We start from the raw sequence: 27,438 nt of genomic DNA on the forward strand, positions 1-27,438 counted from the left end.
GGACTGTGGGCTGCCCTTTTGGGGCACACATTACAAGGGCCCTTGGCCCACCTTTCAAGGGCAGATGCCCTATAAATATAGGGTCCAGTCTAGCCTCTGATCCCCCTCTTTGCTGCGTGACCCTGCGCCACTGTCTGCTGTCAATGCGCCTTGTTCAGGGCTTGCTGCAGGTCGAGATCCTGCCTGCAACCCTTGCCAACCAGGTCGCTTCTTCCGTGACTATCCTGCCATGAAGACGCCTTGAGCTGCCTCTGCCAGTCCCTTCACTAGCACCTGGGTGCCACGCTTTTGTGCTTAGGTTCACCCCCCCCATGCTCTCCTCATATGGGGGCTTACAGATGGGGCGGTGACCTCTCCAACACCCCCTCTCACCGACACATCTCAGCCCAATGCCAACATGTCGATGAAGATGCTCCAGTAACTCCCTGGTCGTAGTCCTCTGGAACCTTTCGGTGTCAAAATCTTTTCCTGGCTTTTCATCCAGTGACTCCTGCTCCACCAGGTCCGGTTCCGCTTCCGCACACTATCCTGGTACACAGGTCCATCTCTGGTAGCACCTCCTGGTACCACCTCCTTCAGTCGCATTCCCGCCTCTGAACTTGAGCAACCCAGCCGTCACGATCTTCCAGTCGTCCCCCTCATAATGAGTGAACAACCTGGAGTCTTCCAGGCACCATGCTCTGAGGGTCTGTTTCAACCCGTCCTTCCTTTGGCAAGGTCTGCAACCAATGAATATTTCCAGATAACCTGGACCATGAACTCTCGCTGAGTTCTCAAGCAGGTACTCTTCTGGCTTCAGTACTCTTTGTTCATCACCATCTAGCAATCTGCGTCCGAGATTTGAAGAAGCACCAATACTTCCCCTTCTGCCTTCGAAGAAGGCCAATTCCTTCCAATCTTTTATCACCTGAGACAAATGAAGAGCAGAATCTCCCCACAGCATGCTATAAAGACTCAAATGCAGAATATCAAATCCATACCAGACTGTTGTACTGCCTGAATGTTCGCTCTGAAAGCAAACCCTGTACCTCAATGAGGCACCCGCCAAGATCCTGTGTAATCATGTACTGTCCCCTTCTGAAGTCCAGCATCCATCTGACCATGAGACCCTAGGGCTTTCCATGGAATCCACCCTCGTGTCAGTGTCAACAGCTACACACCTGGAAGGTACCAAGCACTCCATACTGTCCTTCACCTTCACAAAGGCATCTGACTCCTCGTCGACCCAACTCTCTATGTCAGACATCCTTACTGTGATTTCGGGATCAACATACCTGACCTCGGTAACACTCGGTGATGTCACCAGGAACAATTCTTCGATTACCACATTAGCTTTGGCCTTTCCCTCTGAATCTGGGTCAGACTCTTGTTTGTTTTTCAGATCCGCCTTTTTCTTTCTGCAGTCCTTTGCAAAATGTCCGGGCGTATCACAATAGAAACACTTCTTCTTGTGCTTCCTCTTCGAAGTCCCCTCGTCGTCAGAGTCATCTTTATTGGACTTGCCACTGTTAGGCTTGCCCTTTCCCTTACCTGCGGAATCCTTCACCAGCATCGCCTTGTCGTCTTTGTCCTCGTTGTAGAGCTTCTCCCGAGCTTCCTCCTGTAGCGGTAATGGACACAACTCCTCAAATGTCAGAGGTTTGGTCCGCTGTCCTGCTGTCACAGCCGTAACAAAGCTCTTGAAACTCCGAGGCAATCTCCTCAGTACCATCAAGGCTAGATGACATGAGTCCGTCTTCTGACCAATTGCTGCCAGCTGATCCCGCACCTTGACCTTCATCAAATGGCTATGTACCGTATCGCCTTCTTCCATATCAAGGTTGTAGAGTTGATGCTGAAGAAGCACGATCTGGGAGGTATTGTCTGTCTCGTACAAATCCTTCAGTGTGGCCCACGCCTCTACTGACGTCTCGGCCAGCTGGATATGTGGAAGAACAGAGTCTGCCGTAGTCCCTATGATTATTGCCAGGGCATGGGCATCTCTTTCTTCCCAAGCTTCAAGCTCCTCTCTGTCTACTGCCATGAGTACCTTCCCTTTACTGTCCACCATGTCTTCCGGCTTCGACTCCTCTCCCGTGGTCAGCTTCCACAACTTCCGAGCCACTAAATGACTCCGGATCTTCACTTTCCAGATCGGGTAATTAGTCCCGTCCAGGTTCCCAGACTCTCCAAAGTTAGGGATAGTGAAAGAGAGAAAACTGGAGGAGGAGAAAGGGATAGCAGGGGCTGAAGAGGCTGTCGACATCTCTGCTGTATATACCACTCAGCAAAGTCAACCAAACTCAATTTCAGTAAACCAAAACTCTGAACGCACCTGACTGAACCTGAGTCACCCTCCTTCTCGCAAGGGCACAATCCTCCAATTGTGGAAGTCGATTCCCTAGAGCTTCTGAATCAAGGTGTCCTTCAGCAAGGTCCCTGCCTTCAAGCTCCCACACCTGTGAGCCTCCTACTTGGGCTCTGATACCATGTTAGAAAAAGACCCAACAGAGGGTACACGCAGCGGAAATAATGCCCAGGAGCTCACACAGTGTGCGGTGTGGGTGTGGAATCACAAACTTCTTTACTTATGTGCATTCAATAGGTGTGCAGACTCATCAATAGACAATGAACCAAACTAGATAGAGAAACCACCAAATAATATATTTCCGTCCACAACTATGGACACAATACAAAAGAGACAGATCCAGAGTCCCACCAATGGTGTGGTCCTCTGATCTTACCACAAAGTCCTTCTCCTATCTGCTGGCTATCTCTAGACTAGAGTCCGCGTGCTCCACCTCGAGCGTAAGTAAACTTTCTGTCTAGAATGATCCTCTCCACCTTGCTGTCTGGAAACCAGCCTAGGTGGGCAGCCTCCTGTTAGCTAAGTCTGCAGCACAAGGTACTTCTTTCTCCTCCTGACTGTAGGCCCAAAGATAGCCCTGCTGCTGCTCCTTCTGCTGGTGGAATTGCTGCTCCAGATGATGTGAAATGAGGCCTGAATGGCCTCCTTATATAGCCCTCAAGGGCCTGGCCAGCCAACCGACCCAGCAGCCCTAGAAAGGGCCGACTGCTGGTCGGTTCAGCCACCTGCCCCTGGCCGACCAAAACCGACCCACAGCTCCCTATTTATGGGACTGTGGGCTGCCCTTTTGGGGCACACATTACAAGGGCCCTTGGCCCACCTTTCAAGGGCAGATGCCCTATAAATATAGGGTCCAGTCTAGCCTCTGATCCCCCTCTTTGCTGCATGACCCTGCGCCACTGTCTGCCTCCATGTGAGGCCTGTTCCAGCCTGCTGTGCTGGCCTGCCAGGTTTGTTTCCAGGCCCCAAAGTACTGCTGTTCCTGCTGCTGTCAATGCGCCTTGTTCAGGGCTTGCTGCAGGTTGAGATCCTGCCTGCAACCCTTGCCAACCAGGTCGCTTCTTCCGTGACTGCATCCTGCCATGAAGACGCCTTGAGCTGCCTCTGCCAGTCCCTTCACTAACACCTGAGTGCCACGCTTTTGTGCTTAGGTTCACCCCCCCCATGCTCTCCTCATATGGGGGCTTACAGATGGGGCGGTGACCTCTCCAACACATCTAACTCTAGCTGATAGGGCAACACGCCCTTTAAGATGGAAAGAATTATCGCAATACCAGCAAGCCGCAACTTGGACGAAAACTTCACAAGGTTTCATCCTCTACATGATTAATTTTAGACCTTCTAAAGGCGTGGCAACATGAGATGAACATTGATAGAAAGATAAAGCCAAAAGCCAATGGCCGTCCCAGTTTTGGGGAAACAAATGCCCGTAGCTTGGGCCAGCATTTAAAACATTATGCAAACTCTATGTTTTCAGGTTTGGTTGTTATTGCTCCATGCTGGCTTCAAAACAAGCATGCATCCATGGAATGATTGTCAAAAATAAGGGTCAAGGCCTCACATGTGAACCCCGATATGAGGAAAAAGGGGCTTGACACCTTAGGGTGGGTTAGTGGATGCACATAATCTGCCACATGGACAGCAAGCATGGCGGTAAACATGCCTTTGTAGAGCTTTAAATCATTTCTTAATAGCATTACAACCACAAAGAGGTTAAGGCCATTCACCTTCAAAGAGATGGGGGCTAGGGGAAGACTCAAGCGAACATGTTCACAAGAGATGTAGGTGATGACAAGGTCAGGGCAAGCCCAAGAAAAGTAATTTTCAAATCGTGGGAGCAACAAGAAAAATAATAAATGCTTTTACTTTCAGTAGCCTATAAACTGTGCATGTGATCATAAGGCAGAACAGCCCAAGAAGGAAGATTCAAGGTCAAACGAAGCACACTACCCTATAAACTATGCATGTGATTATAAGGCAGAATAGCCCAAGAAGGAAGAGTCAAGGTCAAACAAAGCACATGTTCTGGTGACTGGAGAGGCCTTCCTAGTGAAGTCATGAGAGCACGAAGGTGAGGTTATGAGGCAATGAAGTGACCATGTGTTGGGGTAATATCTGAACATGTACTTCTAGCTCAAGTCCCAGCTTTCAGTTACATGTAGATTGTTGGAGGATCAGCGGGGGGGGGGGGAGAGAGAGAGAGAGTTGAGTGCACAAGAGATGACTAGCTGCACACAATACTTTATTCACAAGTCTTTGCCAACCCCCCATGGGTCCTTTTAAAGGGAGGATCTTCCCCTCCCTTTCAAATCTGACGACTTGGCCACCCGATGGGCATGATACTTTGCACGTGCGTCAATCCCGCCTCCCCCTTCTGTTGATCTTTGATCTCCTCTATAGCCTTTGGATGGAGGCAAAGCTGTAGAAGAACCACTTGACGCAGCTCCATCTGCCTCACGTGCGTCAATCCCGCCTCCCCCTTCTGTTGATCTTTGATCTCCTCTATAGCCTTTGGATAGAGGCAAAGCTGTAGAAGAACCACTTGACGCAGCTCCATCTGCCTGAAGCTTCTTGAAGTGCGAGCACATCGGAAAAGAAGCATCAGTTTTCTTTGGCATAGGTAGCCTAAGTCGCTGCATCCAAGTACCCTCCATAGCCATTGTTGTCCTTTGCCATACAATTTTTCTTTTGTTGCCCATTGCCAAATTTCTTCCCACCATCTCCTAACATAGAATCATGGGGCTTCTTCCTATTGACTTGCTTGGGTCCTTGACCCTTGTGCATGAGCTCAAAGTTCTGAGCAAGCTTGTATATGCACTCATAATCCGGTGGCCGAAAACTACGGATGTACCACTGAATGTCGCGGAACACAACCAAGGGAGAAACTTGCTCAGTTTCTTACTTTCCTCCAACTGCAACTTTACGAACACCTAAGTGAACTTGTTGGCATAATGATTCACCATCTCGGTGTCCCCTTGGCAGAGCTCGTAGAACTGACTCTGAAGCCTATCCAGATATTGGGGTGGCAGGAACCATGATCGGAGGTCCTTCACGAATTCCATCCATCTGTATAGAGGTGCCTCCTCGTCTGCATCATAGTGGTCTTTTTGCCACTTGAGCCATCACGTGACTGCCTCGCCTGTAAGGTGCATGGATGCTAGGATGCACCGCTCATTGTCATTCGTAGGTACAATTGAAAAATAACTTTCGAAATGATTGAGCCATGAAGTTAACACTAAAGATTCTTGCTTACCATTGTACCGTGTAAAGTTCAGCTTCTCAAGGAAAGAAAGCTTGACGGGTAGTGGGAGTCTCTCCCTCACCTGTGGAGTAGAGAAATGAGGAGTTCCCAGTCCCGTTTTTCCTTCTCCTCCTGAGCAATACGCTCCCATTCTTCATTTTCCTCCCGAGCGGTACGTTCTTTGAGCTTCCTGGCCTACTAAGCCGCGCAGTCCTGGAGTTCCTTGGCTTCCCGAGCCTCCCTAACCATGCGGCGGCTGAAGAGAGTCTTGAAGTATTGTTACTGCATCGTAGTCTCCATCATGGTCATCATGCCAAACGTTGAGTATCTACAAGGTTCTGTGGTAGCCGAGGTTGGAAAACCGATCCTTCCTCCCCATCCGTCTTGGACTGCTCACTAGTACTCATGGTGATCTTGTCTGTACCATAAAACAATGGGGCTGTCCGTAAACTGACCCTCCCTATCTCGTAAAAGAAAATCTTAAGCTCTGAAACCAATGTAACAGGGAGATAGACTAACTCTCTCTCCTGCTCACTACAATCTGAACTGAAAGAATGCTGCACTCAAAAACAAGTAATACTGTGACGTGAGTGTGAGAATTAGAAGGAGAGAATAGTGGGCCTTCGAAGAGGGAAAATGAATAATGAACAATGTCTGGCGCAGAGGACTGCATACAACTGCAAATAGACAAGTACTGTATGGAGGGGAATCCCTCACTACAAAAGAGTGAACTGAGTGAGAGAGTGAAAGCTAGGAGTGATAGATCCTATAAGAGAGGTGAGAGATGACTGAAATATAGAGCTGAGAGTGAGCTGTGTAAAGCTGTAAAAGGTAACTGAAAAGAGCTGCTGAAACAGACTCCAAACCTTACTCCGTCCGATGTCCCGACTCCCCGTCTGATGCGCTGCCTGAATACCTTCCCAAAGGGCTGAACTGATGCCAAAAGCTGAGGCTGGTCAAAGGGCCACTGGGGGTGAGTCTCAGACTGTTCAAAGGGGGCTGAGGAGGAGCTGTAGGAGGCTGAAGTGCTGGGAGAACTAAATGAGGAAAGAGGGCCTGGAGGCCCCCTATTTATAGGCCTTTTGGGGCTGGTTGGCTGGTCCCTTGGCCCCATAAAGGCAGCCCTAGGCCCCATAAATGCCAGCCCTAGGCCCCATAGAGGGGGCACTAGGCCCCATAAAGGCAGCCCTAGGGAGGGGTGCAGGGTAGCCTATAAAGGCAGCCCTTCCCCTACCATTGTCTTCACTTGTTCCAACCCTGAGGGGGCCTAGAAGGGCTCCTATCCTAGGCTGGACCTAAACCTATCCCTAAACCTAAGACGGAAACACTACCCTACGGTTCTCCAGTGGGTACTAGTGAACAAGGATTGATCTTCTAACTTGACCTAAGGCTGTGTGCCTGACTGCCCCTAGACAAGGGCTGTCACGAGGACGTGAAAAGAGGACGTGAAAAGTGATGTAAAGTATCTTCGTAACTCAACCTACGCTTAACCCGAGGTTAACCATGGTTAAGTGTTGTAATGGTTTGGCCGTGAGGGACTGGCTACTTTGTCTGTTTACTGGCTTGCACACTCACTTATGGTTGTGAAGTACACAAAAGTAGATTCTGTAGTGAAACACTTCCACATGTAATTCCTGGGGATGTTCTATCAGTCTTCTGCTGCATGATACGCTCTGGTGGGATTTCATTTCTAACTGGAGTTTCTTCTGGGATGTGTAAGCTCGGCTAGGCCCCTTTCATACAATCTGACTGTAGCAGCCCTTAGTTCTAGAGGGACTTCAAGTTTATCCATTCTTTCCCAAGGCGTTTGCCTTGGTACCATATCAAAATTCTTCGTGAAGTCCACAAAGCAACAATACACTAATCTGTCTTTGCCCTTAGCTCCCTCCAGGCTCTGTTATAGCCCTGAGAGTAATCAAGAGATTCATTGTGGAATGTTTGGGTCTAAAACCAGCCAGAGGGGGCTCTAACATTTGAGAATTCTACCCATGTACTTGTTCTTTTCTCCAATAACTTTCCAAACAGTTTTGCCATGATACTACTTACCATGATTGTCTTGTAGTTCTTTCCTGCCTCCTTGTTTCCACCTTTGAAAATTGGGAACAAACTATTTACTTGCCAACTTTGTGGGAAACCCTCAATCATAGCCTTATTGAAGGTTTCTTGGACCTTTTGGTGGAGATTATCGCCTCCAGCATTTAATCATAGTGGCTATAAGACCTTGTGGGACTTTTGCTTTTCCATTAATAGACTTTGTATGCCTTTTGATACTGCATTGGTTGCAAAGGGCTATTTGAGGTCTTCCAATTACAAGCTGCTACATCATTGGTCCCATGGAGATTTCTAATGTATGCAATCAAGCTCTCCCAAGACACTTAAATTTCAGTTGGCCTTTTGAAGTGTAGGTTCCTCCTGGATAGAACCTTAAGTCCAAAGACCGAATCCTAAACAAACTGAGAAATAAGATTTTCTTTTTAAGTGCTCCATAACACTATAACATACAGGTAACCTTCAAAGCTAGTTTACTTTCATGAGAGAATTGGTGGCTGTATGGTGACTCCTTCTGGCATTAAAACTAAGACACTGAACATGTTGGAATGTCACTGCCCCACCTGTGAGCCCCAGATTTGAGGGGAAAGGGGGCAACTATAGGGGGCTGGGGGGGAAACCAGAGGACCTACCTAGCCTGGAACCACCGACACTGCAGGATGATATGGCACAGCATTGGAGGTGCCTCCTGGAGCAGCATATGGCGGGTTCTGCAGACTGCATCAGCAGCCCATGTGCATATAGGCCTTTGCCCAAGCCGGCCAGATCAGCCAGCAAGTGGCCAACCAGCCTGGTCGGTGGTGGAGCCCTAGAAGTCGGTGCTGCAGCAGGGGGCCGACCCCCTGCTGGTCGGTTTTCTGAGCCCAGCAATGGGCCTATAAATAGCCCCCCCTATCCCTTCAGTTCTTATCACCAGCACTAACAGCCTTGCACCCAGGCTAGCGTGCTAGGAGAGGAGAACACTCAGCCCTTTTGTATCAGCATCTCTTTGCTGTTTTCTGCTCACCCTTTGAGCTTCTGTCAGCCCACTGATAGTGGAAGAATACATCTAAGTTTTGTCTCTATCTCTCTCTCTCCTCTTTGAGAAAGGTTTTCTGTTGGAGTGTGATAGTCACTAAGTGTTGTATGAGCTCCGATTGGGAGCGAGTGATTCTATCCTCTACTTTCCAACATGGTATCAAAGCAGGGTTTCCAGCTCTAGAACGGAGTTCCTCAGCAAGAAGGCGACTCGAATCGACACTCGGGTTTGCTGCATGGTCAAGTTCTCTACTGCAAGTTCATTTTCAGTTTGCTGTTTGCAAAGATGGAGGACAAGGATTCATTTGTAGCCTCTTCAGCCCCTTCTCTTCCTTCCTCCTCCCCCAGATTTCTCTCTTTCACCATCCCTAACTTTGGAGAGTCAAGGAAACTGGATGGGTCAAACTACCAGATCTGGAAGGTGAAGATCTGGAGTCATTTAATGGCTCGGAAGCTATGGAAATTGACAACGGGAGTGGAGGCAAAGCCAGAAGATCTATTGGACAACAAAGGGAAGATTCTCATTCCAGTAGATGGAGAGGAGCTTGAAGGTTGGGATGATAGAGATGCCCACTCCCTGGCATTAATCATAGGGACCACGGCGGGCTCTGTTCTTCCTTAGAGGCATGGGCTATTTTGAAGGATCTGTACGAAACAGACAGCACATCTCGAATCTTGCTTCTTCAACATCAACTATACAATCTCGATATGAATGAGGGGGTCAATGTTCATGATCATCTGACAAAAGTCAAGGTGGTAAGGGACCAGCTTGCAGCAATTGGTCAGAAGGTAGACTCAAGTCATCTAGCGTTGCTGATGCTACACAAGCTATGGTCACTGCAGGACAGAGGACCAAGCCTCTCACATTCGAAGAGCTTGGCCCTTTACTCTTGCAGGAAGAGGCTCAGGAAAAGCTATTTACTCAATCGGACGAACAAGCTCTCGTGGCAAGGGATAAGCCCGGCAAGGGAAAGTTCAAAGACTCCAAGAACAACAAGGCCGAGGACGCAAAGAAAAAAAGGCAGATGAAGTCCTTCTACTGTGAAAAGCTTGATCATTCTGCTAAGGAATGCCGCAAGAAGAAGGCTGACCTCAAGCGAAAGAAGGAGTCCAAAGCCAAGGAGAAGCCAAAGACCGACATTCTCTTTACCATTATTGAGCACTAATGCTCAGCCTATGCAGCCAGTGAAGAAAAGGAAGGCTGGTACGTGGGCAATGGAGCTTCAAAAAACACATCCAACAAGGAGTGGTTCAAATCCATGGAAGGTACGCATCCCTATTCCAAGGTCACAGTGGGGGATGACCGGACATGCTGTGTGAAGGGTGTTGCTAGTATTCAATTCATCACGACTGCAAGAAACGAGGAGCTGATTTCCGGTGTACTCTATGTACCAAATTTGTGCAACAACCTCTTGTCTATCAGTCAGATGGACAAGCACAACATGTTGGTCTTATTCGACAGCGGCCAAGTCACTGTCACATCCAAGGCAAATGGAAAGGTGGTGGCTGAAGGAGTCGAGGAGCGTGGGCTATATCCGCTCAACGCTCTGCTGGTGCACGGGGACCATGGCAGATCCAAATTGTGGCATGAGCGGTTCGGTCACGTCAATTATGGCACTCTCGCCGAGACGCAAAAGTCAAAGATGGTGGATGGACTTCCATCGATTGCAGGCAATGATCGTGTTTGCAAGGCTTGCTTGGAGGACAAGCAACACAGGGATAAGTTCCCACAGGAGGCCTCATTACGGGCCAAGAAGCTGCTCGAGTTGGTTCATTCCGACATTTGCAGCCCAATGTCAACAAATTCATTATCAGGTTCACGATATTCTCTTTTATTTGTGGATGATTTCAATCGCATGACTTGGGTATTCTGCCTGGCCAAGAAGTCTCGAGCTTATGAGAAATTCAAAGACTGGAAGGCCCAGATAGAGAAGGAGAGAGAGGAGGTAATCAAAGCCTTCCACACAGACAGAGGGGGGGAGTTCACTTCTACCGAGTTCAATGGATTTTGCAAGAAGCACGGGATCAAAAGACAGCTAACCACAGCGCGCACATCTCAACAGAATGGAGTTGCTGAGAGGAAGCGCAGGACCATCACAGAGACGGGTTTGACCATGTTGCGAGGGAGAAATCTTTCGAAAGCTTACTAGGGTGAAGCCATGAATACTGTCGTTTACATCCTCAACTGAACCAAGATCAAGGTTGTTGATGATAAGACTCCATATGAAGCTTACAACGGTAAGAAGCCAACAATATCTCATCTACAGATTTTCGGTCTAATGCATTTGTTCATGTGCATAAAGATAAGCGGACGAAGCTTGATTCTCATAGCCGAAGATGTATCAGGTTCATGAACTTCCGTCATTTACCCCACCCAAGGTCACCATCCAAGAGGTGGAGACGACTGAAGAACCAAAGGAGTAGGAGGAGGAGCCTGTTGTTCCTCAATCGGCTTCGTCAGAGAAGAAGCTATCTCAGTGTATTTGAAGACTTTAGCAGACTCACGGGTCAAGGACATTCCCGAGAGCTGTTCCGGTGCGCAGCAGTCTAAACGCAACATGAAGACTCCTGGTTGCTCAGCTTGATGAGTCCCGTTCCTTCGAGGAAGCGAAGGATATTCCAGAATGGCAAGAAGCCATGCAAGCAGAGATGGATGCCATTCTCAAAAATGACCCTTGGGATTTAGTAGCCAAGCCGACCAAGCAGAAGGTAATTGGTACTAAATGGGTGTACAAGCTTAAGTTCAAGTCAGATGGGAGCTTGGACAAATACAAAGCAAGATTGGTGGTGAAAGGCTATGCATAGTCAGAAGGACTTGACTTCGACGAGACCTTCGCCCCAACAGCTAGGATGGTGACCATTCGGACAGTCATTGCCTTGGCTGCTCATCACAATTGGCCTATTTTTCATATGGACGTCAAGTCTGCATTTTGCATCAATTGCAATGTGTCAAAGCTGTCCCTTAGCATAAAATAGCATCTGTGTGCTAAACATCCATCAATAAAGCATCCCACAAGGCAACATGGGCCTATTAGCACACCCAACAAGGATCGCAATGCATCCAAATGGCCTGTAAAGCATCCACTGCAACCCAATGCACAACACAAATGAGCGTACATGGCTCAAACTACAACCAAGGTAATCTGCATAAGGTATGCTCAAAATCACGGCCTCAAGTCAACGATCGCTAGTGAAAGTAAAACCTGATATGCCTCAAAACCATTGCAATCTTTGCATATATGGCATCAATGACATGACCTACGCTTTCCACAGCTCAAAGAATACTTCAATAAATCACTCTAGATGTGAAGTAAACCCAAGTCAAAGACTACAACTGACTTGTAAATGAAACTTTAGAAGCCTAAGGTTCAATTTAAAAATGCCATGTGTCAAGAAAACAAAGGTTTAAATCTTTGAATGGATTTTTGACAGAGAAACAAATAATTCAGCATCTCAAAGAGACAAAACTTCTCCAAATCTCCATGGAATCGCACAAGAGCTGTCAAATAGGAGTTTTCAAGCCTCTGGAATGCAATGGAACAGACAGTTTTGGAAACCATGGTCCCAACCACTGGATCTAGCACATGGATTTAAAAAAAGTATGCACGCCGAAGAAGGCCTTATACAAGCTGAAATAGGCCCCTAGAGCATGGTACCAGCGGATAGATGTTTTCTTTCAGCAAATCGGGCTTCAGCGGCAAATCTCTATCTCGACTCTGAGGGGGATTTGCCGCTGGTATTAATCCTGTATGTGGATGACCTCATCATTACAAGAGATCGTACGAAGAAGATTGCTCAGGTCAAGAGACTTCTCATGGAGGAGTTCGAGATGATGGACTTGGGCGTACTTCATTACTTTCTTGGGCTTGAATTGAAGCAAGGAAAGAGCTGTATCTTTATCTCACAGGAGAAATATTGTAGGCAAACGCTTTCAGATGGAAGATTGCAAAGCAGCAGTGACTCCCATGGAAACTGGTCTGAAGCTGATGAGTGTACATGATCCATCTCAGCCGGTTGATTCATCACTGTATCGACGCATGGTGAGGAGTTTGCTTTACCTCACCAATACCACACCGGATATTTCTTTCTCAATTGGATTGGTCTGTCAATTCTCCACCACACCCAAGAAGGCCCATTGGGACGCAGGTATGAGGGTGCTAAGGTACTTGAAAGGTACTTGCACCTATGGCATCACTTACACAAGAGGCATTGAGTTGGGAGGTTTCTCGATAGTGATTGGGCAGGTGATAATGACACCTGGAGATCAACGTATGGATATTGTTTCATACTCTCATCAGAAGCTATGCCACGGCTGAGTAAGAAACAACCTATTGTTGCCCTTTCATCTACAGAGACAGAGTACAAGGCTACTTGTACAGCGGCATGCGAAACATTGTGGCTCAGGAGAATCTTGGAGGACATGAACGTGGCCCAAGAAGATGCGACGCTGATCACGTGCGACAACCAGAGTTGCATAGCAGTCGCCAACAATCCTGTGTTTCAAACACGGACGAAGCACATCAAGGTCCACTACCACTTTGTTCGAGAACTCATTGACAAAGGTGTCAGAGAGTTGATATACTACCCGACCGACGACAACATCTCGGATGTCTTCACGAAGGAGCTATGCCATGGCTGAGTAAGAAACAACCTATTGTTGCCCTTTCATCTACAGAGACAGAGTACAAGGCTACTTGTACAGCGGCATGCGAAACATTGTGGCTCAGGAGGATCTTGGAGGACATGAACGTGGCCCAAGAAGATGCGACGCTGATCATGTGCGACAACCAGAGTTGCATAGCAATCGCAAACGATCCTGTGTTTCAAACACGGACGAAGCACATCGAGGTCCACTACCACTTTGTTCGAGAACTCATTGACAAAGGTGTCAGAGAGTTGATATACTGCCCGACCGACGACGACATCTCGGATGTCTTCACGAAGGCGCTTCTAGGGAGCAAATGGAACACCCCATTCGACGCATGGGGATCAGTCCATAGTTGTGTCATTGAGAGGGGGTGTTAGAATGTCACTGGCCCACCTGTGAGCCCCCGATTTGAGGGGACAAGGGGGCAGGAGACTATAGAGGGCTGGGGGGTGAAAGCCAGAGGACCTACCTGGCCTGGACCCCACGCTGTAGGATGATATGACGCAGCATTGGAGGCGCCTCCTGGAGCAGCATATGGTGGGGTCTGCAGACTGCATCAACAGCCCATGTGCTGGGCACATGGGCCTTTATATAAACCTGGCCCAAGCCGGCCAGATCAGCCAGCAAGTGGCAGACCAGCCTGGTCGGTGGTGGAGCCCTAGAGGTCGGTGTTGCAGCAGGGGGCCGACCCCCTGCTGGTCAGTTTTTGAGCCCAGCAATGGGCCTATAAATAGCCCCCCCTATCCCCTTCAGTTCTTATCACCAGCACTGACAGCCTTGCACCCGGGCAAGCGTGCTAGGACTCAGCCCTTTTGTATCAGCATCTCTGTGCTGTTTTCTGCTCACCCTTTGAGCTTTTGTCAGCCCACTGATAGTGGAAGAATACATCTGAGTTTTCTCTCTCTCTCTCTCTCTCTCTCTCTCTCTCTTTGAGAAAGGTTTTCTGTTCGAGTGTGATCATCTACGTTAGTCACTAAGTGTTGTATAAGCTGCAATCGGGAGTGAGAGGAGTGAGTGATTCTATCCTCTACTTTCCAACAGACCATTGTTAAGCTTGTCCTCCACCTGCAAATAGCTTGCCAAGTTAGGTAACCCACAAAAGCATGTACAAGCAACGATATATCCCATCCTTGGTTCTCTCTCCCCACTGAGGATCATGTCTAAGGGGGTCTGTTAACATTTTAACTGCATTTCTTTCATCTAAGGTTGCATAGACTGCCTTGAATGTGTGGAAGAGTGACATTGTAAGTCCATCCTTACAAGCAATGGCATATCCCCATCCTTGGTTCTCTCCCTACTGAGGATCATGTCTAAGGGGGTCTGTTAACATTTAACTGCATTTCTTTCATCTAAGGTTTCATAAGACTGCAACACCACATTCACCGTTTGTGCCAAAGCTGGTGACAGATTCATTCTCGGCCATGTATCTAGACACTCATCTAGAAATTCCATAGAATTATGGACTACTCAAAGAGTGTGAATTTGGCTGATACCTTCACTTGGCTCTTCTTGCAAGTCCATGGACTCTGACTACCACCACGCTATCTTAACCAGCTTTAAAACCAATGTAAAGTGCATAGTAACTACCCTTGCTTTCAGTACACACGCCTTGACTAGCCAATCTAATTGCAGAGGGAAGGCTTGTATACTGAAAGAAGGTTGTTAAAAATGAACCAAACAGAGGGGATCACTCAGTGGAACTGAACAGAGCGTTCCAGGAGATCAAAGTGTTTAACTATGGAATCCAAAACTTCTTTCCTTATGTGTACTCAACATCCATGTGGGTGTGCAAGCCAGTAAATAGACAATGATCCAAGAGAGATATAGAACCAACAAAAGATATATTTTCGTCCACAATAGGACACAATACAAAAAGAGTCCAGAGTCCCACCAAACCGTGTCCTCTATCCTTACTAAAAGTAGTCCTACTAAGACTTAGTCACCTGAGGAAGACAGCCAAGGGTGCAACCTTTCCTTGAGAGCTGTCTGCAGTACACGGCTCCGTTGATCCTCCTGGATGTAGGCCCCAAGCCTCGCTGCTCCAGTCTGCCCTTGAGTGGCTGCCACATCGATGAGATATGAACCCTAGGGGCTCTCCTTTTATAGGGGCTGGTAGCCCCCCATATGGACTGACCCAGAAGCCCTTTATTGGTCAACTTCTGCAGCCCTAAAACTGGCCAGCAGATCCCCACCAACCAACCTGCAAGTCGACCTGGTTGGCTGGCCTATAAGCAGGTCTCGATGGCCCTGGCTGGCTGCCACTAGCCCAGGCCTACCTCACCCAAATCCACTTTTATAAAAGGCCTTTCCTAGCCCAGATCTGGCACACCGTATCCTGCAGCCTGTTCGCCTTCCTGCAGGGCATGTTCCAGCCCTAAATCTGGTCCACTTCTGCTCCATACAGACGCCTATCTGGCCTGGCCAAGCCGCCTTTGTTCAAGACCTCCTGCTGCCCCAAGGGCCTTGTTTCAGACCAGTACAGCTTCTGCAAATAGCCCGTACAGTCCCATACTGTTGCTGGCATGTCCTGCCACGTAGGCATACTGTCCAAGCCCTCTAAACCTGTGCAGACCTGCCGCATTTTCCTTCCAGCCTGTTGCAGTTCACCATGCTGGCTCCACACTGCCTCTCCGTTGTGCTGGCCACATGGCAGCCGATATGTTGCCCATGATATTTTGCTGTGAGCTTGCTGCCCATGTGGCAGCCCCCTCTTCATGCTTCTTTGTGGGTATGCTGCCCACATGTCAGCCAAAATGCTGCCCGTGTGGCAACTCTAACCCTAAGTCCACCTCCCCGGGGCCTACAAATGGGGAGGTGCAAAGGTATCAAACAATGACGAGAAGAGTACTTCTGTTATTGCATTTGAACTGAAATGCCTGACTCCAAGCAAGCCTACAAAACCCTGATCTAAGTCTTGGGATTACTTAACGCTAAGTCTCTTTAAGGTAGCTTAGCTTCAATTTAGGGCGTTATCTTACCAAGCCTAAGGGATTAAAAGTTATCCAACGTCTAAGACCGCTCTACGCTCAGCCTTCTTTGCGATCCCTTTGCATCATGTTTGGTTAGGTTTTGCCCCAAAGCAAACAGCTACAGTACAGCCTAAACGCTGTGATCCATGTGTACACCTTCCTCTACCTCCACACAAGGTGCTCTGGTGTGGATATATGCTTCAAGTAACTAGGATACAAGGCTCGAAGCAACGATGGAAAATACCACGTGTCGCAATTTGAAGGCGCTCTTGACGTTTCCAGCAATCTTATTGAGGCTAATATTGGGTTCTACATACTAGCGAGAATGACTTGAAATTTGGGATGTCTGGACTCTGGACCATCTTCAACATTCGTGCTAACTTCAAAGGCGCTCTCCATTTTTTATTTTTGTCCGTAGCCGGCAGTTGTATCTCTTTGATTGATATTATTAGTCGAAGAAAAAAAATGTTCCGTGTGTATGTGTGTGTGTGTGTGTGTGTGTGTCTCCCCGCATGTTATGTTGGGGTGTCACTTTTTTGAATCAAGGACGGAAATTCAAGAGTAGGGTGATACAAAATAGCTAATTTGTATGAATTTTCTCAACTAATATCTTTCGTCAAATGTCGCGATTAAACTTCGACATCCATTAAAGGCATGGCAAGTTTCAGTGCGTACAACAGCAATCGTCGTATGTTTTCAGTTTGAAAAATGTCGCTTTGCATGGGCGTTTGCAGCTACTCTTCTAACGTAAAGTCTTTAACCATCTTCAATTCTATTGGGCTTAACAGTGGGAGAAAAAGTAGCCCACCTGCTCTATACGCAACAGGTAAAAGTTTTCTCTCCGCGTCATACTCGCGGGACCATCGATGAAGGACAGCTGCAAGGGGCATAAGGCTAAGGAAGCCAAATAGCGAAGAGACTGAGAACAGTTTCGAGCGGGGAGCAATGCACGTCGAGCATGGGTGGAGGCATCCAAGAGAAAGGTCTTCCAAAATCGCAAAGTTCGCCTTGCGCCCGCCATAGATGGCCCGTTCAAAATCAAAACGCGAATCCAGCGCGAGGAACTGTGCTTACCATGGCAGGTGATAGGCAGAGGATTCTGAAGCAAATCCAAATATCGAGTTTCGTTGATGCAATCTATGAGAAGGCAAGCTCTTGCTCTTGACGAAGGGGATGGTAATTTGGAGAGCTTTACTCAAGGGTTTAAGGTATCAACCTTAAACCCTTGATCACAGCATGCATGGATGTATGGATGTAAAATGAATGTTTCAATGTTTGGAGATTCATCGTTGAAAGAGATGTGCTCCCCGCCATTCATCCCCTGAAAATGGATGCTTTGGATGTGGGATGGAAGTGCCGAAACCCCCCTCCAAACGTCCATTCGTCCTCCAAATGCTCATTTCAACTCATGACTGCTTTCCCTTTCAAGCCTTCTCCTCATCTGAACCCCTCGCTGCCGTTGTGTCCATTGTGCCCATTGTGCCCATAAGAACAAATCTAAAATTGGAGGCTCCTCCTCCCAATGAAACGGTACCACTGATGGGATCTAATTTCAGAGGAGTTTTGGAGGGCATGTGACTGCGCTCTTAGGCTTGGTTCACACCCCCTATAGATTGCCGCCAAATGTTGTGGGTTCACAGCACCCGACAGTCATCATTTTTTATGTCACCAACCTATCATTGGTGGAGTGGTTGGAGGAGATGAACAATGGTCGTCGGGTTGCTTATCTATGTCACCAACCTGTGATTGGTGGAACGATTGGAGGAGATGGAATGGGCTAATCATGTAGCAGCTTGAGAAGTTGGCGAGGGAGTGGACGGCTAGACACAAATCTTGTGTGTCAATGTTTGGGCCCGTATCTCTATTAAGGATGGCGGGCGGGTGATGTGAACCCAGCCTAAGGTATTAATGTTAAAGTTGTTGGGAGTCCCACCTCAAGGTGGGTTCATGGCTCTTACACACCCCCACAATGCTTGCCCAAGCTACACCCAGTTTGAGGGCGATGTTGGGCACATGTCCGGCCACCACATTTTTACACATTGGGCAATGGATGCAATTTGGCAAGCATACAAATGGACGGCACTCCAAATAGGTATGCATATTTGGCATAAACACATTCAATGTTCTCCAAACGACTACACAAACGATCAATGGAAAGGTGGAGGACGCTCACCCACCCTTAATCCATGGAAAAAAGAGGGCAAGGAGAGCATACTGAGATAGGTGTGTCTGTGAGCTGTGCCCACCAGGGGTGTTCTTTTGATGCAATTAGACCTCTAATGTTGAACTGGATGTGTGCCATGCAATGTGTAACCACTCTTACACCAGGCTAACTTGTTGCAATTTGTGAGGAGAGAAGAGATGTCCAGTGATCGAGAGGTTCATCTGGAACCATCCCAGCACCAACCTACCCGCCCATGCATCCTTCCACAAGTAAAAAAGGTTCGTGGCATGCAGTTGTCAAGCGTAGAACCCATAATGCTACGAATCATCCAATGCTAATCATGTCGCTTTTTTGGCAAATTTATGATCGGTCATCTCCGTGTGAGCATGACAAGGCAATAGCCAAGCCACCTTTCAAGGGGATGGTCGAGCAAGTCATCTGAGCCCAACCTCCTGAGCAGCTGCCTACATTTGATTCCTTTAGGAAGGCGGCCAAAAGGAAGATCTCCATGGGAACAATAATCTACATGAACAACCACCTAAAAATAGCACCAGAACATGCAACTACTTGAAGCAAAAAAGGATCAATGAGAAAGTGTAAAGAGCATACCTTGTGAAAATCAACATCACACCAAGTTTCTCTTGTAGCTCCTGTGGGTGCTTGACTTTCAAGTAAAAAATGAGAACAATCAACATGTAACTTCCATTAGAAACACAAAAGGAAGACATCTAATCCCAACAACACAAGAAAACAAATGTGTGTGCTCATTATGTTACGGCCAACTTGAAGCAACAAAATACCCAAGCTCTCAAAATAAAAAATGAAAATGTCTACACCACAACAACGCAGTGTTACGTACATAAATTCAAAGCTTTGAAGACGTTGTTGTGATAAGATGATGGCATTTTGAAGTCACTGATGGATTTCTTCTTTGTGATGGAATTCCAAAACAGAGCTAGCCAACATGATCATGGCCTAATCTGGGTAGACGCAGCATCCATTTGCAACAATTTTTTATGACAACAACATAGAACAGTTCATTGACAAATACATCAAAACAGATAGCACCAGACTTGACATTAGCCAAATCAATTTGCAAACCCATAAACATAGACAAACATGCCCAAAAAAAAAAAAAAAGAGTTTGCAAATTTGGATTTCCAAAACTATCTATGCGACAAACAAATGTTTTAAGGCCTTTGCCCGATGAAATGAACAAGACCATAGATAAAAGAAACTTTACAAAGATCCAAGGGCTTTGCAAGACAAAACAATTACTACATTCACATTCGATGCATTCCTTTAAACAATTTCATTGTCCAATGAAGAGTCCTGGGGCGCCAACTCAATATATAATATGTTACTACCCTCGTCCAAAATCTAGTATGGGGGGACAAGGTCCATATATAATATGCATATATTTCTTTAAAAATTTTCAAATATGCAAGGGAAAAATATGAAAATTTTATGTCGCCCCTCCCACAAAATATAAGGTATATACCTTGAACAATATACAAGATTTTAAGATTTGTACATATTTTCATAATATGTGAGGCCTAAGGGGGGGGTTCTTTTGGATGGGGGGGGTAAAACAAAAAATACACTTAAATATGAAAACCCATCTCCTTTCCAATTAATGTAACTTTTTCATGTGTGATCCAAATTTCAAGGTGTAAAGACATATTTGAAGGTCTTTTTGTAGAACACAACCATGTTAATTTGAATAATTTCTACTCATGTCATATTGTTAAATTTATCTCATACTCAAGATTTTGATAAGTTTTCTTCCTAAAGGGAGTTGGTGCCCCAGGTGAAGAGTACAAACTTGCTATTTCATGAAAAGAGACCCAAAGGATGTCTATACCAACAATTTTAATCCAACTTTGACAAGACTCTAGGAGCGGACATTGATGTCCAGTTCATTTTGAATCCTCACGAAGTAGCATCCTATTGTACATCATACATAACAAAGATTGAGAAAGAAACAAACAATGCTATAAAGACAACAATGACCCAAAGTTTCAGAGAGAATGCAACAGCTACAAATGAATGTGTTTGTAAAGTCGGTAACACTAATTTAAATATGCAACACATCAGTGCACAACAAGCTATATACCTATGCCTTTCACTCCCACTTACAAGTGTAACCAGAGAATTCATATACAAACACAAATCCAATTGAAGACAAGACACTCTTGCTAAAGCACTATGGACAGCTAGAATTGCTGCACCTAGAAAGCACTGATATCTTCTTTGACGACATAATCACAAAATATGTGAACATGCAAGAGGAACTACAAGATGTATGCTTGGCTTCATTTGAAAGCAATTACATGGTCAAAAAAGGAAGAGGAAGAGAATAATATGCTTCAATAACTATAACAAGGTGAAAGAACCAAAAAACCATCACAGAGAACTGTGCCTGCTATACTTACCATTCCAACACAAAGAGCACACATTGGACGACACATTTCAAACTTGGAAAGACATGTATGAACACCATCAACAAGCTATTAATTTTCAACAAGCTCTATTTCATAAAATCATTATAGCACCAACAACATCAAGCGCCTCGGCCGCCAACTCCCTTTATTAAGAAAACCCATCAAAATCTTGAGTATGAGATGAATTTAACAATATACCATGACTAGAAATTATTCAAATTAATATGGTTGTGTTCTACACTAAAATATGTCATTACACCTTGAAATTTAGGTAACACATGAAAAAGTCACATTGATTTGAAAGGAGATGGGTTTTCATATTTTAGTGTATTTTGTGTTTTACCCCCCCCATCCAAAAGACCCCCCCCCTTGGGCCTCACATATCATGAAAAATATGTACAAATCTTAAAATCTTGCATATTTTTCAAGGTATATACCTTATATGAGGGTGGGGGGACATGAAATTTTCATATTTTTCCCTTGCATATTTGAAAATTTAAAGGAAATCCATGCATATTATATATGGACCTTGTCCCCCCATACCCTATATTTTGTACAAGGGTAGTAACATATTACATATTGAGTTGGCATGCTAGGATCAAGCGCAACAAATAACAGCTCCTTCACAGTTACAAGCAATGACCAACCGGTACTTTCCACTGACAAATACGACTTAGGAGTTGACATGGACTCTTGCAGGAAGCCGAAACCTTTCAATACACTTCAACAATGTAACCAAACAACTCTAACAAACTCTAACAAATGACTCATATTATGAAATATTGAGAAAAATGAACCCCAAACAATGAATCATTTTAGACGACATCATGCTTTAAAAAAGATGAAACCAAATGAGCAAGTTTGCCTATTTACATCAGGCAATTGGAAAGTGACAAGGGCAATCGATGGAAGCACGATACATGCAGCCCTTCATTTGCCTTGGTTGACATGTTCATACGTGGGACTGTCAGCAAAAAAACTACAAGTATTGGCTACATAATACAAAGACATCGAGGCAATTTTAATAGATGAGATATCTTTGGTTGGAATTAACACATTTCTTGTAGCAGATATGCGAATGAAAGAGATAAAACATAACCACAACAAACCATTTGGTGGTGTGGATGTCCCTCTTTGTGGTGATCTTTCCAGGCAAGCCCAGTTAAAGACTCCTAGATATTCATTGACCAAATGACATCTATGTCAGGCTCTTTTTGGAGATCACATGTTAAGTACTACAAGTTGCAACAACCAATGTGTCAAGAAAATACCACATTCTTGGAAGTGCTGAACAAGATCCAGAATGGGTAACAAACTAAGGAAGAGATCAATGCTTCAACAACAACAAAAATTAATAACTTCTTTAAATATTTGGTATTAATGATTCTTTTTACGGGTGATTGTTACAAACGTGATCCAAAATCCAACCAACCATGAATAACAAACCCCTTGAAATTATATTGTGCTGCACTATAGCCATCTCCTAAACAATTGAAATGATGCCATGTGTCCTCTTCCATCTAAACCCATCCCTCATTCTTTTTTTGTTAGCACATGGTGGGATGGGAATAGGATAGAAATATGCATGGGACCATCTTTTCCCATTATGTGCTAAGCCCCTTAGAAGCGTAGACAAGCATATGAAGCCCTTTCATGCAGGCTTGCAGTTTCACAAATTCCCTGCACTACCTTGCTTCACATTCCCACAAGATGCCCCCAAGTGAGTCGCACAGGCTTGCCATGGGGAGGGGCTAACATTAGTTATGTGTATATTCGGAATGAACCCAGCTCTTTCCGCCATGGTAAAATAACTCAACACACTCAGCTGTGCAGCTTGCCATTCGATAGCACATGAGAAGGATGCAAACAATGTTGCATAACTTCTACATTATAGGAAAGGCAGTACACTCAGCTATGCAGCTTGGGCTAGAGCCCACATTCGATAGCACATGAGAAGGATGCAAACAATGTTGTATAATTTCTACATTATAGAAAAGGCAGTACTCTCACCTATACATAGATAGAGTTTTGAGTACTTCCCATGAGTAGCCCCTGAATCTCGGCTCACTGGAAATGTCTATTATTGCTATTCAACTATGAGAGCAGTATCTAGAAATCGATTGTATAGTAGAGATTGTTAGGTGGATGTCGGATCGTGTGTGCAGACAACATGGAAAATCCCGAATCTCGACTTACCCATTTGGACTTATGTTCACACAATTTGTCTCTACTAGTTTAATTGTCCTAGTTATGAAAGCATTAGCAATGAAACAGTCTCCATAAGGTAGCTTTACATACGATGAAGATAGCTATTTGTGGACAATTTTATTTGCTTGAGTATGGTTTGTATTGTTGTATGGTCTTTGGAATGACGCGTGGAACATATGAATATGCTGGAAGTTCGATAGTATAAGATAGAACTTGTTAAACGGTATATACCACTCAACGTATGATTTGACATAGCTTGGGATTGAACAAGAGAGCCTCCCTTACGATCATTCTTACCTCCAGCGCCTTGACGAGGTATGCTACGTGGTTACTACAAAATGTAGGAGTACTTACCTTTGAAGTTTCTCAGTGATGACTTGCTTGACATACATAATGGCTCTTGCTTACAGATCTGGCAAGTTCAGCATCAAGTTTATTCCCATGGTGACCTTTCACTATAGTCCTTGGTGTATTCTATTTAATACATTCCATGTAATTGCCACTTTTTCTGCCATGGATTTTGGAAGTTTGTTTGGGTTTATTTGCTATTGGAAATTTTATTATTCTATAAACATTGGAGTGGAATAAGTCCTTGGTTTATTTGAAGACCCTAAGCATTAGGGGAGAATTGGGGTCTCAAAAGGGCCTCATAAGGAATGGATTAGTCCTAATGAAAGGGCCAAGGTAGGTCCCAAAAAGTCCTAACCCCCCCTCACCTATGTGGGTTAAGCCCAAAAGTGACCCCACCTCTTACACAACTCTTACTCCTAGGTGGGAACCAAAAAATTCAAAATTTAAAATTCGAATTTTGAATTCCCTCCCTCCTTCTCTCTCCTCCCTCCCTCCCTCACTCCCCCTCCCTCACTCCCCCTCCTCACTCCCTCCTCCCCCTCCCTCCTCCTCCCCCTCCCTCCCTCCCTCCTCCCTCCTCCCCCTCCCCTCCCCCCTCCCCCTCACTCCCTCCCCCCCTTCCTCCTCCTCCCCCTCCCTCCCTCCCTCCTCCACGCCTACTCCTCCTCCCCTCCCCGTCCCTCCTCCACCGCTACTCCTCCTCCCCCCTCCCTCCTGCTCCTCCCCCTCCCTCCCTCCTCCATGCCTACTCCTCCTCCCCTCCCCCTTCCTCCTCCTCCACTGCTGCTCCTCCTTCTCCCCCCTCCCTCCTGCTCCTCCCTCCTCCATGCCTACTCCTCCTCACCCTCCTCACCTGCTGGTCTGCCCCCCTTTCCTCCTCTTTAACTACTAGTCCTCCCTCCCCCATCCCTCTTCCTCCTCACCCTCCCTCTTCCTGTGTGCTGCATCTCCACACCTTCTCCTTCTCTACACTCCTTTACTCATGGTACCATTCGAGGACATCTCCAACAAGTACCAGGTTCACTTAGAGTTGGAGGTTGAAAAGGCAAGCATACGTAGTCTGGGATTGAGGGGAGCTTCCAAAATCCACAGTCTTCGTTCATAAGGAAAGAAGCATCTCGACCTTTGGGTAGAAGGATCCTTGTATCCTTTAGATCCTACCAACCAAAAGAGCCCTCCTTTCCATACAATGCATGAGCTAGTTTGGTTTGTTGGAAATGGACATGCGGGGTTGCTTGGTTATTGCAACAATCAGTTAAACAATGCTCAGTCAATGGCTATGCAAGCAAGCGAGATACGCAGAGCCCAAGTAGAGATGCTAGCACATTTAGGAAATAGCATCATTGTTGCAATGCATAACTCTATGCAGGATCTTCAAAGGAAGAAACAGGATCTTCATGATAAAGCCAAAGCATTGGACTTGGAGCGGAATGCATTGGACTTGGAGCGACATAAATTAGAAGAGTCACTTTGTAAGCTAGCTAAGTCCAAAAATGGCTTGGAAAGATCTATATACAATCAAGTTCGATGAGCCGTAGAGAAGGAACAAGAGAAGGTAGAAGAATGAGTGCAAAAGATGAAAGAAACACCTTTGGGATTAAAGGAGAGGAAAAGAAGGTACTTACATAACATGGATGCATTGGTACACACTGGTGGTGCTAGAAAGAGGAGAGTCCGCACTACAAGGTGGGTTATCAAATGTTCCAATGAAATTACACTCCTTTGTGCTACACTATTTGTGACTAAGTTTTTCTTGTGTTCTTCTTTAGGAACTTCATGGAAGATGTGATGGGAAGAACGAATGGGGATGATATTGACTATTCATATGCTCTAGCTAGTTTATTAGAGTCAAGCAATGTCATTGGGATACTAAGGGACCCTAGACACAAGCACCTACGTGTGCAAGTTGCTGAATAGGTGATGAAGGACTTCAAGGATATTATGGATGCAAAGGAGCATTGGTTTGTGAGACGTGTACAGCGAGAAACAAACCAATGTGCAAGAGAAATGCTTGAAGGGTACCATTATGTAAGGGGCACAATGACTTGGAAGAGTAAAAAGAAATCTCGCTTGCAAACCTTTGAGATGAATGCTTTCAACAATGTCTACTTAGATGTTAAGAAACTGCAACAAGCAACGGTCAAATTCTATGGCATGAGAGAAGATGGTAAGAGAAAATCCATTATAGCATTGCACTTTACTTAGTTCATTCCCTATATCATGTTTATCCTAACGATTTCTCTCTTTTGTTGCACAGATTGCAATCGAAAGCTCATATTTGTCATCAAAATGGATGAAGCTCAATTGGTGACAGAACACAAGTTAGAGAGAGTGAGCATCTACATTATGCCTTTATTCAAGGGAACGAAGAAGTAGAACAAGATTTCTTACTGCAATCAAAGAAAGATATATGGTGACTTGTAGCATTTGAGACTCCAAAAGAGTGCCACGAGACATTGAAGTGGGTTCTAGATAGAACAGGAATCCCATCGACGATCTGAAGACAAGAGGAAGGGCAAACATTGACAATCGATGGCCATGGATCTTACTGGTGATTTGAAAACTCTCAAGTGGTTGCATGGTTGTGATACACGGGCAAATGCAATGAACACATGCCTTTATTGCATGTGTTCGCAACATAAACAAAAGGCTAGCTTATAATGGGAGAATGGCATTCTATCTTGTAGCCAAACGCAAGCTCCCAATTGCAATAAGAAGGATTCAAACTTGGATCCCATCTTGCCCATCTCACTTGAGAGAGTACACATATGTACTTTACACACAGAACTATGCATACTTGATAAGTTGTTGTATTTGCATCTTGTTTATGCTTGAAATTTAATTCTACAAGAAGTATCCACATGGTGCATTGAGCTAAGAAGTTGCTGTCAGAGATGGGATTCCATGGAGGACATGTCAAACTTAAGGAGGATAAGAAAATGTCTAGGGCAACATAGAATCTTCCTGCAAAAGTGTCCATGGGTGGAGGGAAGGCAAGGAGATTCCTATCGAGCCACAATCTCAACAAAGACAAACATACATTGCCTCAAAGTAGTTTGGGTTGGGAATACTGGAAAGCATTGTGTGAATGCATGACCAATAAGGCTTCTCATCCTCAAGTAGCAACTTTGAGAGCTAAAGTATGGACAAAGGTAGATGCATTGATAAAATTGCTTTGCCAGATTCAAATCAATGAGATGTATTCTGAAAGGTTCGGTGGAGGGAAAAAATGGAAATAAGGAAATAAAGAAATATAATGCAATAGAGGAATTGAGAGACCTGTGAGTCCATAGGTGGAGTGCAAGGGTTTAATGCCATGCCAGAGTAGACTACTATAGAGCCGGGGGGGGGGGGGGGGCTGTCTTGCAGACTATGCAATGTACAATAAAGGCAATGCAATCAGAGACGGTTTCCATAGTGTAGGAGGTATGCTACTTGATGCATGAGCCATGAAGAGAAAAAAGCGCTTGATGGCACCGCCTTGAAGGTCACAACTCAGGAGCTATAAGCAAGTATGGGAGGCGGGCATGTGGGTCTGAACAGGAGTCAAAGAGAGGGCCTCTGAAGGAGCAGGATAGTTGGGTGGGGCAACGGGACAGCTGGGGAGTATGAGTATATGAGCAAGAGAAGGCGGGGTTTTTAAGGATAGTTTGGCTTAGTCAGGGAAATTAGTCGGTAGAGGAGGTAGTCATAGAGACGAGGGGGAAGTTAGGTATTTGGGGTAGTTAGAAGGTTTAGGTAGTTTGTTTATGTAGTTAGGTAGATAAGTGTATAAAAAATAGGACAATTAGGGAGAATAGAGAAAAAAAGGTGTGGAGGGGGAGAAGGTGACCAGTGGGGGGGGGGAGGGTTAGCGTAGTTTGAGCAAAGTTAGGTTAGGGGGGCAAGGGGCGAGGAGTAAATGATTAGGAATAAGGTTAGGTTAGGGAGTGTAGTTAGGTTAGGGAGGGTTTCTCTTTCTTTTTTTTCAATGGAAAGAAAAATTAGAAAAATAGTTCGG

At 45.7% G+C, this 27,438-nt stretch overlaps 1 protein-coding gene across 1 annotated transcript in view; it reads right to left on the reverse strand.

Moving 5' to 3' along the window:
* The window catches only part of LOC147897539 (uncharacterized), a 99,471-nt gene extending 81,972 nt beyond the window's left edge, over positions 1-17,499 (reverse strand). The window contains exon 1 of the mRNA XM_087380543.1: positions 17,080-17,499. Coding sequence (XP_087236669.1) covers positions 17,080-17,292 — 213 coding nt within the window. The 5' untranslated portion in view covers positions 17,293-17,499. The remainder of the gene's footprint in view (positions 1-17,079) is intronic.
* Positions 17,500-27,438: the final 9,939 nt, after the last annotated feature.

The sequence above is a fragment of the Dipteris shenzhenensis genome, chromosome 10 (assembly GCF_047967505.1).
Source record: "Dipteris shenzhenensis isolate YYH24624 ecotype China chromosome 10, Dip_SZ_1.0, whole genome shotgun sequence".
Taxonomy (NCBI): domain Eukaryota; kingdom Viridiplantae; phylum Streptophyta; class Polypodiopsida; order Gleicheniales; family Dipteridaceae; genus Dipteris; species Dipteris shenzhenensis.